Here is a 15,985-nt window from a genome sequence, read left to right on the forward strand (position 1 = left end):
AATGTTTTAATTTTTGGGACAGTGACAATGCCACAAAGTTTATGTCCTTGGTTGATCGTCACATAACTATCTTCTTTCCCAAAAGTTGGTAAGCGTATTGGGGCAGGTTTATTTGTTTCGTAATGTTTGATTTCATAGTTAATACTCTTTTAAACTGGAGAAATGTCTGCATTTGATAATGTTGTTGGTGGAAAGCTGAAACTTAATGGGAAGGCTCTGGATGTAAAAGCTGGTGGAGTGAAGAAAAAGAAGAAGCAAAAGAAGCACCACGAGCAAATTTGTGGAATGTTAATGGGTAAGGTTGGGGCACATTATTTATTTTATTTATCTTTGTCCTTTTATGTTCTAAATTTATTTAACTACTACTCTTTGTACAAGTTGAGTAATGGTAACTCATGTAGACAGTGTACCCCAATCATTGGTTTGTTTAGTTGTTTAGTTGTGTCTGTTGAAGTTATTGGTGTGCCTATTTCATGAGTTATAACAACTAAATTGTGAGGACAATGTTTGGGGAAGGACAGTGGAGAAAAAATGCTTATTACATGTGTAAGTTTTTATGTAGTAGTTTCAACCTGTTAAGTGATAGTCTGTTCCTAGAAAATATATCAATTTTTTCTCTTTGTTTTAGTTGTCAATGTTATTTATGGCGTATGAATGAGTGTGATGAGGGAAAAGAATATATTATTTGCATGCATCTTATATTCTAGATTGATTTATAGACTTGGGATCATTAACATCAGATTTAGAACATCTGGTTGGGCCATTAAACTAGGTGCTGCCAATGAACTTATGCTATATACCCAAATCTTGAAATTCTTGGCCTATACTTGACATTCCTTCAACTTATTAAGATAAAGATTATGTGGGTTTGAAATGCATCCAGTAATATCTGTGCCTGCTAGAAAAAAAAAACAATAAATTCAGTGTCAGTCATCTTGAATTTAAGGTGCTGCACATTTACTGAGATTGCAGATAAATATCTTGGTTTAGTTCTTCGTAGAATCTGTCAAAGACACTGGAATCGGAATATACTTGGAAAATCTCATCCTCAAATAAATTTCCCTGGGGAAACTGTATGTTCATTTAGCTAGAGCAAGTTTGATTTGCTGATAGATTCTCGGGTTGTTGAAGTTGTAGACTTTGTTGATTAATATGATCACATACTTAGGGGCATCAACTTCTTATTTGTGTCTTTAAAATAGCTTTGTCCATTTCTGCTGATGGTGTATCCAATCATCATTTCAATAAGTTGGTTGTTCACGAAATAATTCTTTCGATTTAAAACTACCGCAAGTGTACGGTTCGTAACAAGTAATAAAGTGGATTTTTAAAAGTCCGAATATCGTCCCTCAGAGATTGAGTAGTTCAATTCTATTTAATCTAGTCTTAACCGAATCTAATTGAGTGAAAATGTGATCTAAGTGCAAAAAGTCCCAATTTCAACTAAAAACCCTAATTTCAATTGAAAACCCTAATTTCGAAATTTCTCTAATTAAACGACTTAAACACTCAAGTAAATGAAATTAAGCAAGTTTAAAAACTAATTTATTAAAATGAATAAAATTAAAGTCACTAGGATCACGAATCCCCAATTGAAGTTATAAAAACCCTAATTTCATAAAATTAATGATTCGATGAAAATTTGCCAATTCAATGTTCCTATTCTATCCAATATACTCTCTCGATATATATTAGACATATTCTTGTACACCACCAGCCTATATCTCTATGGATGATGCAAACATACAAGAATGCATGTAGTTTTGTGAACAATTTAAGAATTACATAAAGCATAGGGGTATATCTCTATCCCCTATCGGACCCTATGTTAATTTACACCTTATCGAACCTATTCCACTTCTCTCGAATGTAAGAAACAAGTCATCAATACTCACACAATCATTGGCCACTAATTGCGGAAGAAAATTAATGCATGTAAATCAATCAAAATATCCAACGAATCTTTATATCAAGTTCATGAAATATAGAATTAAAATAACAAACAACGGTTCATCGATCACCTAGTAATTAAAACCCTAGCCTAGAAGATTCATAATTACAGAAAACAAAACGAAATTAATGATTAGAAGGAATAACACCCTTATGGAAGTTCTTGAAATCTGAATTCTTGAACAAAACCTTGAAAACCCCTTTGAATCCTTGTGAAATCGGCTTCAAGTTTGTGTTCCTTGTCTCCAAAAGTTGTATTCTTCTTCTCCCTGGACGTTCTGCCCTTTTTCTGATGAATCTTGGCTTTTATATCATGTCCCCACGGAGCCCCCAAAGAGTTTCAATTAAAAACGGGATTTCAGAATTTTTTATCGACCTTAAAGCCATGCGGCCGCATGGTTCAATTTTTCAGCTCATTTGGATCCCTGCAATACCCTGTGCGGCCGCATGGTTATAAAATTTTTCCTCCGGACAGCTTTCAGTATTTTGGTCATAACTTTCTCTCCCGATCTTCGATTGAAGTGATTCAAAGTGCATTGGGAAGAAAACTCAAAGATGTACATTTTTGATAGAAATAGGCTTCCTCAAATTCTGATGTTTACTATGCCAAAAATGAATCTCAAGTAGAAATTCAAAATCACGAGCATAACTTTTTCGTCTGAAATTTGATACTTGATAATACTTCGACCATATTTCACCTCTTGACTCCTTTCCTCATCCGATTGAACTTTAACACTCTTGAATCTTCATTTCATTTCCCGTCTCATCTATGGATTATTTGCAACTTGGTCCTCGATCTATCGCTTTGTTCCGTTTTGGTCCTTTTTCGACTCTTTTCTTCTGAATTCGATCTTTTCCATAGAAACACCTACATAGCATGAATTTAACAAGATTAAGTCATAATTCGACTATTTTATCCATGTTTAAGTCATGTTCGTGAGCTAAATAAGTGTGTAAAAACACACTTATCATTGGTCTCCCAAAAATAGTGATAAATGGTTGCTGATTAGTAGTCTATAATTCTAATGTTAATGCTGTAGCATGGGAAAATATATGGCTCAGATGATGAGAAATGTTTGAAGTACATTTCGCATCTGATTCATTATGCATCAGCCCTTGAGCATAATAAACATGAATTTCCAACTTTTCCTTGTATGTTTTAGCATATCGTGCAGCTGGATGCTTTTGAACGTGGAAAACTTCATTTCAAGACTCGATTCTCGTCAAACAAAAAACTTGGTGAAAGTCCTAAAAATTTAGCATGTAAGGCGATTTTACATTTTCTATGTTAATGTCGATGAAGTTCAATTATTTTCCTTAGAAATGATTAAATTTGATATAGTTTACAGCATCTAATTGAATATATGACGGTGTTGGTGAATTGTTTCAAGGTTGAAAGTGGTTGGTGAATACTAGCTCCCGAGCTTTCTTTTTTTGAAAACATGGTGAAAGTCCTTTGTAGAGTTTCCAAGCTCGACTAATCAATTGTCACATGGCTAAGGTAGAGATTCATGACCTTATTTTGTAATCAGGATTTAAGTTTTCTACAACTCATATCAAATCCATATATTGTAATTGTGAGTTGAATTACAATAGTTATCTTTATGGCAATGATGCGAGTTTTATGTTTATTTTTATCGAGTAATGAAATTATTATCAAATTCCAGGACCAAAAAATATTTTTCATTTTTTTGGTTTAATTGAAATTTGTTATACAAATATAAAAAAAAAATATAAAATTGAGAAAAAGGTAAATTGACCTATAGCAACGGTCGGAGAATGTTGCAAAAAATAAGGATAAAGAATGGACAACATATGAAAAACGTTGCCAAAAATATTTGCAATGGTCATTGAACGTTGCCAAAACATTATCGTAACGCTCAGCAGATATTGCTAAAAGATTTTTTGCAACAATCAGTGAACATTGCTAAAAAAAAAAATTTTGCTACAGTCACTGAACGTTGCTAAAATGTTTTTTGCGACACTCGCTGAACGTTGCAAAAAACTAAAGGCAACGTTCTTTAGGAGTCTTTTGCAATGGTCAAAGAACGTTGCCATATCTCAAGACTCTAAAGCATCCCACAACATACACGTGAACAATGCAAAAGGTAATATGCAACATTTTTTGTCTGCTTTAAAAGGCAATTTTTGATATAGTGATTTTTAAGTAAAAAAGATATAGATATAGTACAAAGAAGTACAACTCATTCACACTCAAAAAATGACACATAATTGATAGCCTCCCTGCAAGTGTAACGAGTGTCAACCATTTTTAACCAAGATTAGTTTCATCTTGACTATTGACACTCTTTATTGGAAGTTAAAAACAAGAGAAGTGGAAATCATGAATCTCTAACAATTAATGTATAGCACAAAGCAAATATAGAGGAATAAAGAAGCATTCTTTTCTTTTCTATCTTTACCTTAGGAACATCTTTTGCATGCACATATATGACAATGAAAGAAAATCAATTTTATTCTAAACATCCCATGTGTTAATAAGCTAAATTAAAATTGAAATACAGCAAAGTTAAAAGTTGCATCTATTAAAGACAAACATAAAAGCGAGAGCAAAATTCAAAGGGGGAAAAAGGGGGGAAATTCATAATCCTGGTGTATTTGTTTACAACTATTCAAAAATCAAGTACATAGTTTGAAATTTCAAAATTCGGGTATATATTTATTAATTAAAAATATTTATTAAATAAAGATAATAAAGTCACAGTCACACGATTAATAGTTACAGATTCATAGTTATAGGTCACAAATTTATTTATTGATCACAGATTAAAATTTTTTTATAGGTCATAGATTATTTCGAGATCACAGATAAAAAATTTACAGGTCACAGACTATTTCGAGGTCAAATTAACTGGTCACTGATGTCAAATTCCTATGTCACACTTAAATAGTTGGTCACAAATAACTAAATGGTTGGTTACGTGCGTCAAATAGTGGTCAAATACCACCATTACCAACACTATCGCACTCTTACTACCATCACGGCTACTTGTGGCCACCCTCACCACGTTACCGTCGCTGCCACCATAATAGCACCATCACCAACAAATCGCCACCACCAGATCAAATAAAATGCCAAAAAAAAATCAAGACAACCACAGCCAACAACAACCATCTCCGTTGTTGGAGACCGCCACGACTGTCGCCAACAAACACACCAACAATACCAAACCCGCAACCTCACCAACACTACCAACATCACCACTACTAACACAAACGCCTCCATCGACGCCAAAAAACCACCATAACTGCCACCACCAAACCCACCAACAATACACAACCCACAACCTCACCACTATCTTCACCGCCAACAGGACCACCTCTTCTTTATGACCACAACATGCCATCATTGCACATCGATGCTACTTATAGACTGCAATGCCTATTGCATACAGTGGTGGTCCCAGTCCCATCGTTGCACCGAAATCCGAACATAGAACTCACAAGTACTGCCATATGAAGTTGCAATTGCACCAACCGTCGTCGCATTGTCATCATCGCTGAAGCGATGACTACAGCACTACCTACCAAAACTTCCACCACCGCTTTAGCATTAGCGCACACGATCTGAAGCAACACTCATATCATGGTCGGAGATTCTCTTCTAATGCTAGCGCCACCACTATTGAGAGAGAAGAGATATTAGGAAAAAGAAAAGATGTTGTGATGTGATCCAAGAGTCGAGCCCGACAAACACAAGTGCAGAACGAGACCCGTTGATAATCGAAGGCGGACCGATTACGCGTTCGAGAGCAAAGCGGGTGAAACAAGCAACGAGGTTGCTAGTTCAATCAACTATTGATGGGATGACGTTTGGGATGCAAAACAAGGAAACTTTCATGTTCTGGTCAAGAGTCGAATCAAAGTGGATCAACTCAATACAAGGGAACAAAGATGAAGGCTGAATGAGCAACCATGCGATCGCATGGTTGTAATCTGCATACGGCACACAGCCATGCAGGGAATTCCAGGTGGCAGTGCAATTGTGCCATGCGGTCGTAGCCCTTAACACCATGCGGTTGCATGGTACAAATTTTGGGCGAAAGTTTCCTTTTTCCGAATTTTCCTTATTTTGTTAGATTTTTAATTTTTGGAAGATTCTTGTAATCTTTGACTTATGATTCTCGAAATTTTACTAGATTTTAGGGTTTTGAGCAATTAGTATAAATAGGATATATCTCCTTCATTGTGATTTTTACAAGACACTTATACATAATTTGAGAGAATTTTAATAGAGAGACTATTATGCTTTCTTCTTCATTCTTCATTGATCGATTGGAACTTATCAAGGATTGTAATTCTTGTGGCATTCTATAACTCGGGTGCAAATCTTGGATTGTGTACTCAGGGGATCCTTCAAAGTAACGTTTTTGCTAGTTTTGTTGGTTTACTAATTTAGGGTTCAATCTCCAAACCTCTAATTTGGCTTTTATGGGTTATGGAACAATCTTGTTGTGGGTTTAATAGTCAACGCTGCTATGGGATTCGCATAAGTTGGTATCAGAGCGTAGGCTCCAATTAACATGGTATATCTTTTGTTTTCTTCGTTGAGTCTAGTTTTTAATTTTCAGCGTTTTTGTTAATTTTATTTCTTCGTTCTTTGTTCTTGGGTCATTTTTGTTCAATTTGTTGGTGGTTAACTTTTGTTATTGTTTTTGAATAAAAAAAGGAAAAGAAAGAAACCGATGAAAAAAAGAAACCGAGAAAAAGGCAACCAAAAAAAGAAACTATATTGTTATTTTGTTCAATTGCTACCAACATATTTTAATTCAATTCTCGAGTTAATTTCAACATTGAGTCAATTACTTTGCAAGTCTTTAGTCTCCATTAAATTAGTCGAGTCACGTTATTGTTTTTATCAATTTACGTTCCCTACTAGAGTTTCTTAATTCCATTACAAATTCTTTGAGTCTTTTTGGGTTTTACAATTTCTGATTTATATTCGGGTTAGAATTCCATGGGTTATTAAATCCTTTAAGTTCATTATTGATCTTTGGAGCGCTTGGAAGAAAGCACCGAGTGGTAAAAGGTAGAGTGGTGAGTTTAATAGAGGGAAAAAGCCAAAATTTGTGTGATTTTTGAGTGAAAATCGGTAAGCTAGAAAATTTATAGTTTTAGGATGTCAGAAAGAGAAGATTCAAATTTGAGCCAATATAGCAATCCCAACAATTTTTTTGATGATATGATACGACGTTTTGAAAGGGTGCTGGAAGATTTAAAGGAAAAAGTAGATACGCAGGCAGCTTGGATGGCACAAATAGGTCCAGCAATTGTTAATCTTAGTAAAGGGCAACCAGTTGAGGGGTCGAATGCTAGAGGATCGGATAGGCGAGAACTTTGGGAGGTAAGTCGTGAGGAGTATGATAGTGATATGCATGATTATGAGGCCAATGACGTTGACTTGGAAAAAAGAGAAATATGGGTGATAGGATAGAAAGGCAGGGTAGGCATAATGTTGGAGTTGATGTAGATGGTAATTTGGGAAATATTAAAATAATGATACTGCAATTTAAGTAGAAAAGTGACCGGGAGGCGTACTTAGAATGGGAAAGGAAGGTTGAATTGATTTTTGAGTGTCACAACTATTTGGAACAGAAAAAGGTGAAATTAGCGATTCTCGAATTATTGGCTATGCAATATCTTGGTGGGATCAGGTGGTTACTTTAGGCATGGAGGGAGACCAATTACTTATTGGGATGAGTTGCAGACGTTAATGAGAAAACAATTTGTTCCTAATCACTATTATAGTGAGATCCATGAAAGGTTGCAAAGCTTGTATCAAGGGTCAAAGAGTGTAGAAGATTACCATAAGGAAATGGAGATGCTTATGATTAGGGCGATGTAGTAGAGGATCGGGAAGCTACTATGTTACAATTCTTAAATGGGTTAAATAGTGAGATTACTAATGCAGTTGAATTGCAGTACTATGTAGAATTAGAGGATACGTTGCACGTTTCCATGAAGATGGAGAGGCAATTGAAGAGCAAGGGGACAACTAGGCAACCAATAGGTATTTTAGGTTCTAATTCATCTTGGAAACCAATGTGGGATAATAACAAAGGTGATAGGGCTGTACCTAAAGGTAGGAATGATTGGCAAAGGGGAAAAGACGAAAGCGCTTGCAAAATAATACTAAAATCGGAGTCGCAACCATCAAGAAGTAGAGACATCAAGTGCTTTAGATGTTTGGGGTTGGGGCACATCGCTTCGCAATGCCCAAATAAGAGGGCAATGGTGTTGTGGGATAAGAGAGAGGTAAGCAAAAGTGAAGGTGATTATGATGACATGCAGGCCTTGGAAGAGGTTAGTGATGGGGAAAATTTTGAAGGAGCCATTGGGGATTTACTTGCTGAAAGGAGAGATCTTACTACTCACATTAAGACGGATGACTTGGAGTTGCAACGGAAAAACATCTTCCACACTCGATGCCACGTGAAAAATATGGTATGTTGTGTAATTATTGATAGTGGTAGTTGCACAAATGTAGCTAGCGTAGAATTTGTAGAAAAGTTAAATTTAACATTGTTGAAGCATCCTAGGCCATATAAATTGCAATGGCTAAATGAAATTGGAGAAGTTAGGGTCAATAAAATGATGTTAATAAATATATCAATTGGTAGTTATCAGGACGAAGTAATATGTGATGTAGTACCGATACAAGCAGCGCATATCTTATTGGGGAGACCATGGCAATATGATAGGAAAGCTATGCATGATAGGTATAGAAATCGCTACAGTTTCTTCGAGGATGGTAGGACTATCACTCTTGTACCATTAACACTGACGCAAGTCCATGAAGACCAAATCAAGTTAAGGAATGAGGAAGAGAGGAGAGTGAGTTGAAAAAAGGGGAGAACTGTATAAACAAGAAAAATAGAGTGAAAATTGTAAGATCGTGAGCGAGAGAGAAAATTGTGAGGTGGCTATTAGAGAGAAAAAGAGAGAAGAGCCATAAGATAGAAAAGAAAGAGAGTCTTTCGAGAGAAAAGAAAAATCATGAGAGAATTTCTTTGCAAAAGAGAGTGAGTTGAGGAGGGTAATAATCGAGAGGAGAGAGATGTTTTTATTGTTGTACAAGAAAACACTCCTCCATTATGAGGAAGCTAACACCACCTCTCTAGTTTGGCTAAAATTGTTTTGCAGGAATTCCAAGACGTATTCTCGAAGGAAATACCGAGTGGATTGCCACCCATTCAGTGAATTGAACATCAAATTGAGTTCATACCTAGAGCAGTTATTCCGAATCAACTAGCTTATCGGAGTAATCTTGAGGAGACCAAGGAGCTTCAGAGGCAAGTGGAGGAGTTGATGGGAAAAGGCTATGTTCGGGAAAGCTTGAGTCCGTGTGCCGTTCCAGTGTTGTTGGTACCAAAGAAATATGGGACATGACGAATGTGCGTGGATTGCAAAGCCATCAACAATATTACGATAAAGTATCGTCACCCTATTCCTAGGTCAGATGATCTGTTAGATGAGTTGTATGGTGCATATGCTTTTAGTAAGATAGACCTTAAAAGTGGGTACCATCAAATTTGTGTGAGAGAAGGTGATGAATGGAAAACGGCATTTAAAACTAAATATGGTATATATGAATGGTTAGTTATACCTTTTGGACGCACAAATGCATCGAGCACTTTTATGTGCTTAATGAACCATGTTTTACGTGCTTTCATTGGAAAAATTTGTTGTAGTATACTTTGATGATATCTTAATCTATAACAAAAATCTTTATGAGCATGTGGGATATTTACGTTGTGTGCTGGTAGTATTAAGAAAGGAACAATTGTATGCTAACTTAAAAAAGTGTACATTTTGCATGAAAAAGCTATTAAAGTAGACGATGAGAAAATTAAAGCTATTAAAGATTGGCCTACATCTAAAAGCATAACTGAAGTTAGGAGTTTCCATGGATTGGCTAGTTTTTATAGGAGATTTGTAAAAAAACTTTAACACAATCACTACATCACTTACAGAGGTAGTTAAGAAAAATGTGGATTTTCGTTGGAGCGATGAACGGGAATATGAATTCAACACTATTAAGCAATGTTCTAAATAGCGTAATGCGTGGTGATGCTCGACCCCAAGCTAAGGGCTATGCGAGATTAAGCGAGGCAAATGCGTAAAAAAGTGTTAAAAAGAATTTTCTTATTTTAATATTATTTTTAATTTTTAATCAATAAAAAATTTATTTAATAATTATTAATTATACATACTAAACATCCAAAATAGATTTATAAAAACTTCATAAATTTTTTTCAAAATTTTCAACAAAAAGATAAGTTCCAAATTTAAACAAAAGTAGCATAAGAACTTAAATCCTATCCAACTCTTTATCAGACTCCTATTCAATATCATCATCTTCATCTAATTCATCCACCGTGTCGTCTGATACAAAATCCTCCTCGTCAAGCTCCCTCATATCATTCTGAGCATTTCTATCTCTTGATGAAGGTTGTAAGATTTTATTTTCCACCCAATCATACTCCTCCTCACAACCCTCAACAATCCAAGATTGTGCATTAGTTGCATCACTTTCTAATAGAGTCTCTATTTTGCCCTTTTTCTTCTTCATGTTTGCCAACCTTGCATTAAATTGGACATAAATCAGATTGTTTATCTTGGTAGTGTCAAGTCTATTCATCGCTCATTAGTAAGTAAAATGTAACAACCTAATAAATACTTACCCCTTCAAAAGAACTCCAATTTCTTTCACAACCGAATGAACTAGTAGTCAAACCAAGTATCCTTTTTGCCACGGTCTTCAAATTGGGTGTTTCATTCCCATAAAAATCCCACCAACTCACTAATAAATGAAAGTAAAAAGTAAGTTATTTAATATTTATAAAATCAGATATAAATTATTGATATGAGAGAGAGTAATATGTTAACATACCCGGTTTATAATTTTCATCATTGTTCTCACATGCACTTATTGCAAGCCTCCTTCCAAATGAACCTTCCTTTTGGACATATCTTTGCAACTCAATATTTATCACATGATGTTGCATTTGATCATTAGGAAAGAATTTCTCAACACAAGCAATCAAATTATTTATCATGAATGAATCATCTTTGATACATGGATTCTTGAAGAAATAGAATGGATTCAAAAAATAAGCCGTTGTATGAAGTGGACTATCAAGGCGACCTTTACTTTTAACATCAATAATGTCCAAGATTGGCCTATAATCACATTCCCTCTTCAATATGTTCGCAATGTCATCCTTTGCCTTTAGTAGCTCTCCATAAACAAAGCCTATTGAAGGCTTTTCTTCCCCATCAACAAGTCTAAGAACTTTCAATAGTGGAGTGAATACCTTCAAACACAAGTCTATCATGTTCCAAAAATCGTTCGGAACAATAATATCAAATGCCTCTTTTCCCTTTTTAGACTTAGACCATTTCATGTTATCCCATTCATTGCTAGTCATCATACTTCTCAACTCTTGTTTTTTATCAAGCAAGCTTTGCAATGTCAAGAACGAGGATGCAAATATAGTGACTCCTGGCCTAACTATCTCTCTTTTTGTGAACTTTCTCATCAATGCCAAAGTCTTGTGATGTGCATAAATGAAAATAGTGAATGATTTTCCCTTGTTAATCACTCCCTTGAAGTTGGGAAGTTTAGAGATTCCTTCAAGCATAAGGTTTAAAGTGTGAGTGGCACATGATGTCCAAAATATGTTAGGCCTTTGTAATTCTAACAATTTTGCGGTGGCCATATTATTGGAAGCAGTATCGGTTATAACTTGAACCACATTTTCAACCCCAACCTCTTTAATATAATCATTGACATAGTCAAATATATATTGACCTGTATGAGCATCATTTGAAGCTTCCTTTGAAGAAATAAATGTGGTCCCCAATTTACAATTAACACAAAAATTCATGATGCTTCTTCTTTTTCTATCACTCCAAGCATCAGTTATGATTGAACACCATTATTTTCCACTCTTCTTCTTGCTTCTTTAAAGTTTCTTTTGTCCTCTCCACCTCTCCCTTCAATAGTGGCTCCCTTAATTGGTACTGGAAAGGAGGAATGTAACTCGGTCCATATTGACCAAGAGCTTCAACAAATAATTTAAAACTATCATTATCAATGGCATTGGAAGGAACTCCGGCTTCATAAATCCACCTTGCTAAATATCAATGAACCTCTAATAACCTTTTTTTAGCTATTGCATCATTCATATTTTGTTGTCACAATTTCTTATTTGAACTCATGAAGTATCATTGACATTGATAGACCTTGCAAATTGATCCATAGGTCCCACATTAATAGGCCTTTTCCTAATCCCTCGTTCAATAATAGCAATTTCATCTTCTTCCTCACCTATTGTAGGCAAAGATATATTCACATCTTCCCTCAACTTAGCATCATTCAATATCTTCTCTATTTTTTTAGACTTTGTCCCTTGAATTGCCTCAACACACTTAGCTTTTTGTTCTTGACTTGCTTTAGGACATGATGCCACACCTCTTTCCTTTATCCCTGCTATGTGAAATTTATGCCTAGAAATTCCTCCCTTAGTAACCTTATCACATAATATGCATTCCACATTATTGAGATTGGATGTATCTACCAAAATCGTGGTTTCCTATCCAACATTTTCGGAATCCCTTTTGAGTTTACTAGCTTTTGATATGGTTGAAGAATCACTTTCTTCCATTGGTTCCTAAAAAATAGAAACCATATAAAATTTATAAAAATTGGGGTTCAATGTACTAAAAATTCATGAATCAATTCAATACTATAATGACCACAATTCACAAAAACACTAACAAATTCATGACACGTTTATCCACCTACCAATCCCATTTGATATGGAAAAAGAATTGGTAAAAATTAAAATTGATAGTGTACAGCAAACGGAAAACCCCACTGTGACTCCATTAACTCATTAGCCAGAACTTCATTAACTCTCTAGTCACTAGAGAAAACCCCACTATCTCTTCCATAATTCCATTAACTCATTAGCTACAGTGAAAATCAAGTACAATTAACATACAAAAAGTTTGTGTGCTAGCCCACAATTCTGTCACTCCCACCGTCCCACTTCAAGAACTCGCCCCCAACCTCTACTGACCTAGGTCTCTCTCTCTCTTTTCTCTCTCACACAAATGGGCCATAGCTATCAATTCTCAATTCTTCGATGTCCATCTTGATTGTAATGATTCATTCTAATTCCACACTAATATTTCAATTTGAAGATATTTTTGCCTCAAAGAAAATAAAAAAATCTACTAATTCTTCAACAAACAATGGTTTCCCATTTTTCGACAGACTTACCAGCATGTAGAAACTGAAAATTGCTTGTTGAAGTCGACCGACCAAGCAAGCAACTGTTGGAAGAGAGTACCGAGATGTTGGAGAGGAATTTTTGGGAGCTTCAGCCTTCAGTCGTCTCTTCTATTCTAGTGCTCTGAAAATTGGGCAAGTAAATGGTAATTCATTGAGTTTAAACTTTAAAAGAAGCGTAATTTTTTTAACAAAAAAAATGATAATGTGCGCCTTGACGCAATAATGAGCGCCAAGGCGTGAAATAATAATTTTTTAATAAAAAAATGATAATGCACGCCTTGGCGCAATTATGTGCGCCAAGGCGTGAAATAGCGATCAACACAAAACGTTGACCGCTAAATTACATGCCTTGACCCTTTGCTTAGCATTTTGCTTCCGCGTCGCACCTAGATGCGCCTTTTAGAACACTGCTATTAAGGATAAATTGTGTAAAACACCTGTTTTAGCGTTACTTTATTATAACAAAACTTTTAAGATTGAGTGTGATGCATCAGGGATAGGTATTGAAGCAGTTTTAATGCAGGACAAAAGATCGATAGCCTATTTTAGTGAGAAGTTAAGTGGAACTGCATTGAATTATCCAACATACGATAAGGAGCTATATTCGCTTATTCAGGCATGGGAGATTTAGCAGCATTATTTATGACCAAAGGAATTTGTTATTTACACTAATCACGAGTCATTGAAACACTTACGGGGTCAAGAAAAGTTGAACAAGAGGCATGCCAGATGGATGGAGTTTATTGAAACATATCCATACGTCATCAAATATAAGCAAGGTAAAGAAAACATAGTGGCATATGCGTTGTCTCGAAGGTATACATTGCTAACTTTTCTTGGTTCTAAATTGTTTGGTTTTGAACACATTAAGGCATTGTATGAAAATGATGTAGGTTTTTTTGAAATTTATGCTTCTTGTGATAAAAGGGCTATTGACAAATTCTTTAAACATGAGGGTCATTTATTTCGGGAAAATAAATTGTGCGTACCTAATTGTTCAATACGAGAGTTATTGGTGGGAGAGGCTTATAGTGGTGGACTTATGGGGTACTTTGGGATACAAAAGACCTTAGAGATGTTAGGTGAGCATTTCTATTGGCCTAAGATGAAAAGGGATGTTGAAAGAGTTTGTAGTCGATGTATAACTTGCAAACGTGCTAAGTCTCGAGTTTTACCTCAAGAACTATACACACCATTACCTATACCTAGTGAGCCTTGGGTTGATATTTCAATGAATTTTGTTTTGGGTTTACCTAGGACTAAGAAAGGACGGGATTTAATTTTTGTGGTGGTAGATAGTTTGGTAAAATGACGCACTTTATACCATGTCACAAAACCAACAATGCCACACATATAGTTGGCTTGTTCTTTAAGGAAGTAGTACGTGTGCATGGGATTCCAAAGAGTATAGTATTGGACAGGGACAATAAATTTTTAAGTCACTTTTGGCGAGTTTTGTGGGGTAAGTTAGGCACAAAATTGTTATTTTCTACAACCTGTCACCCACAAACCGATGGACAAACTGAAGTAGTCAATAGGACGATGATTCAATTGTTGCATACGGTAATTAACGAGAACTTGAAAAATTGGGAAGATTCTTTACCTTTCATTGAATTTGCTTATAATCGTGCTACTCATTCTACTACTTCGTTCACTCCGTTTGAAATTGTTTATGATTTTAATCAACTAACACCGTTAGATTTAATTCCATTACCTGTGAATGAATGAGGTAGTCTAGATGGTAAAAAGAAAGTAGAATTGGTGAAAACACTTCATGAGAAGGTAAAGTTGCAGATCGAAAACAAGAGCAAGCTTGTTGCGTCACAGGCAAACAAAGGGAGAAAAGGCGTGACATTTGAACCAGGAAATTGGGTTTGGGTGCACTTCAGGAAGGAGCATTTTTCGGATCAAAGGAAATCAACTCTTCAGCCACGAGGAGATGGTCCATTTCAAGTCATCGAGAAGATCAACGACAATGCTTACAAGCTAGATCTTCCAGGTGAGTATAATGTTTCAGTAACTTTTAATGTATCTGATCTCTCTCTCTCTCTTTCTCTTTGATGCAGGTTCAGATTCAAGGATGAATCCTTTTGAAGAGGGAGGGGATGATGTGATCCAGGAGTCGAGCTCGACAAAGATAAGTGCAGAACGAGACCCGTTGATAATCGAAGGTAGACCAATGACGTGATCGAGAACAAAGCGAGTGAAATAAGCGATGGGGTGCTAGTTCAATCAACTGTTGATGGGACGATGTTTGGGATGCAACACGAGGCAACTTTCATGTTCGGGTCGAGAGTCGAATCAAAGAGAATCAACTCAATACAAGCGGATGAAGATGGAGGCCGAATGAGCAACCATGCGGTTGCATGGTTGTAATGTGCATGCGGCCCACGCACCCATGTAGGGAATTCCAGGTGGCAATGGAATTGTGCCATGAGGTCATAGCCTTAACACCATATGGTCGCATGGTAAAAATTTTGGGTGAAAGTTTCCTTTTTCCAGATTTTCCTTATTTTGTTAAATTTTTAAGTTTTGTAAGATTCTTGTTTCTTTGACTTATAATTCTCGAAATTTTACTTGATTTTGTTACTTTGACTTATAATTCTCAAAATTTTACTAGATTTTAGGGTTTTTGGCAATTAGTATAAATAGGATATATCTCCTTCATTGTGATTTTTTTACAAGACATTTTATACATTATTTGAGAGAATT

At 35.6% G+C, this 15,985-nt stretch overlaps 1 protein-coding gene across 1 annotated transcript; it reads right to left on the minus strand.

The window, feature by feature from the left end:
* Nucleotides 1-10,312: 10,312 nt before the first annotated feature.
* On the minus strand, nt 10,313-13,267 carry LOC111390539. The gene is made up of 6 exons (XM_023015597.1): nt 13,262-13,267; nt 12,220-12,506; nt 11,911-12,106; nt 10,865-11,810; nt 10,656-10,774; nt 10,313-10,537 (listed from the first exon to the last, which is right to left on the minus strand). Exons 1-6 carry the CDS (start codon nt 13,265-13,267, stop codon nt 10,313-10,315), a joined length of 1,779 nt encoding a protein of 592 aa, XP_022871365.1.
* Between the last annotated feature and the right edge of the window lie 2,718 nt (nt 13,268-15,985).

This window comes from Olea europaea, unplaced genomic scaffold (genome assembly GCF_002742605.1).
Source record: "Olea europaea var. sylvestris unplaced genomic scaffold, O_europaea_v1 scaffold69, whole genome shotgun sequence".
In the NCBI taxonomy this organism is placed as follows: domain Eukaryota; kingdom Viridiplantae; phylum Streptophyta; class Magnoliopsida; order Lamiales; family Oleaceae; genus Olea; species Olea europaea.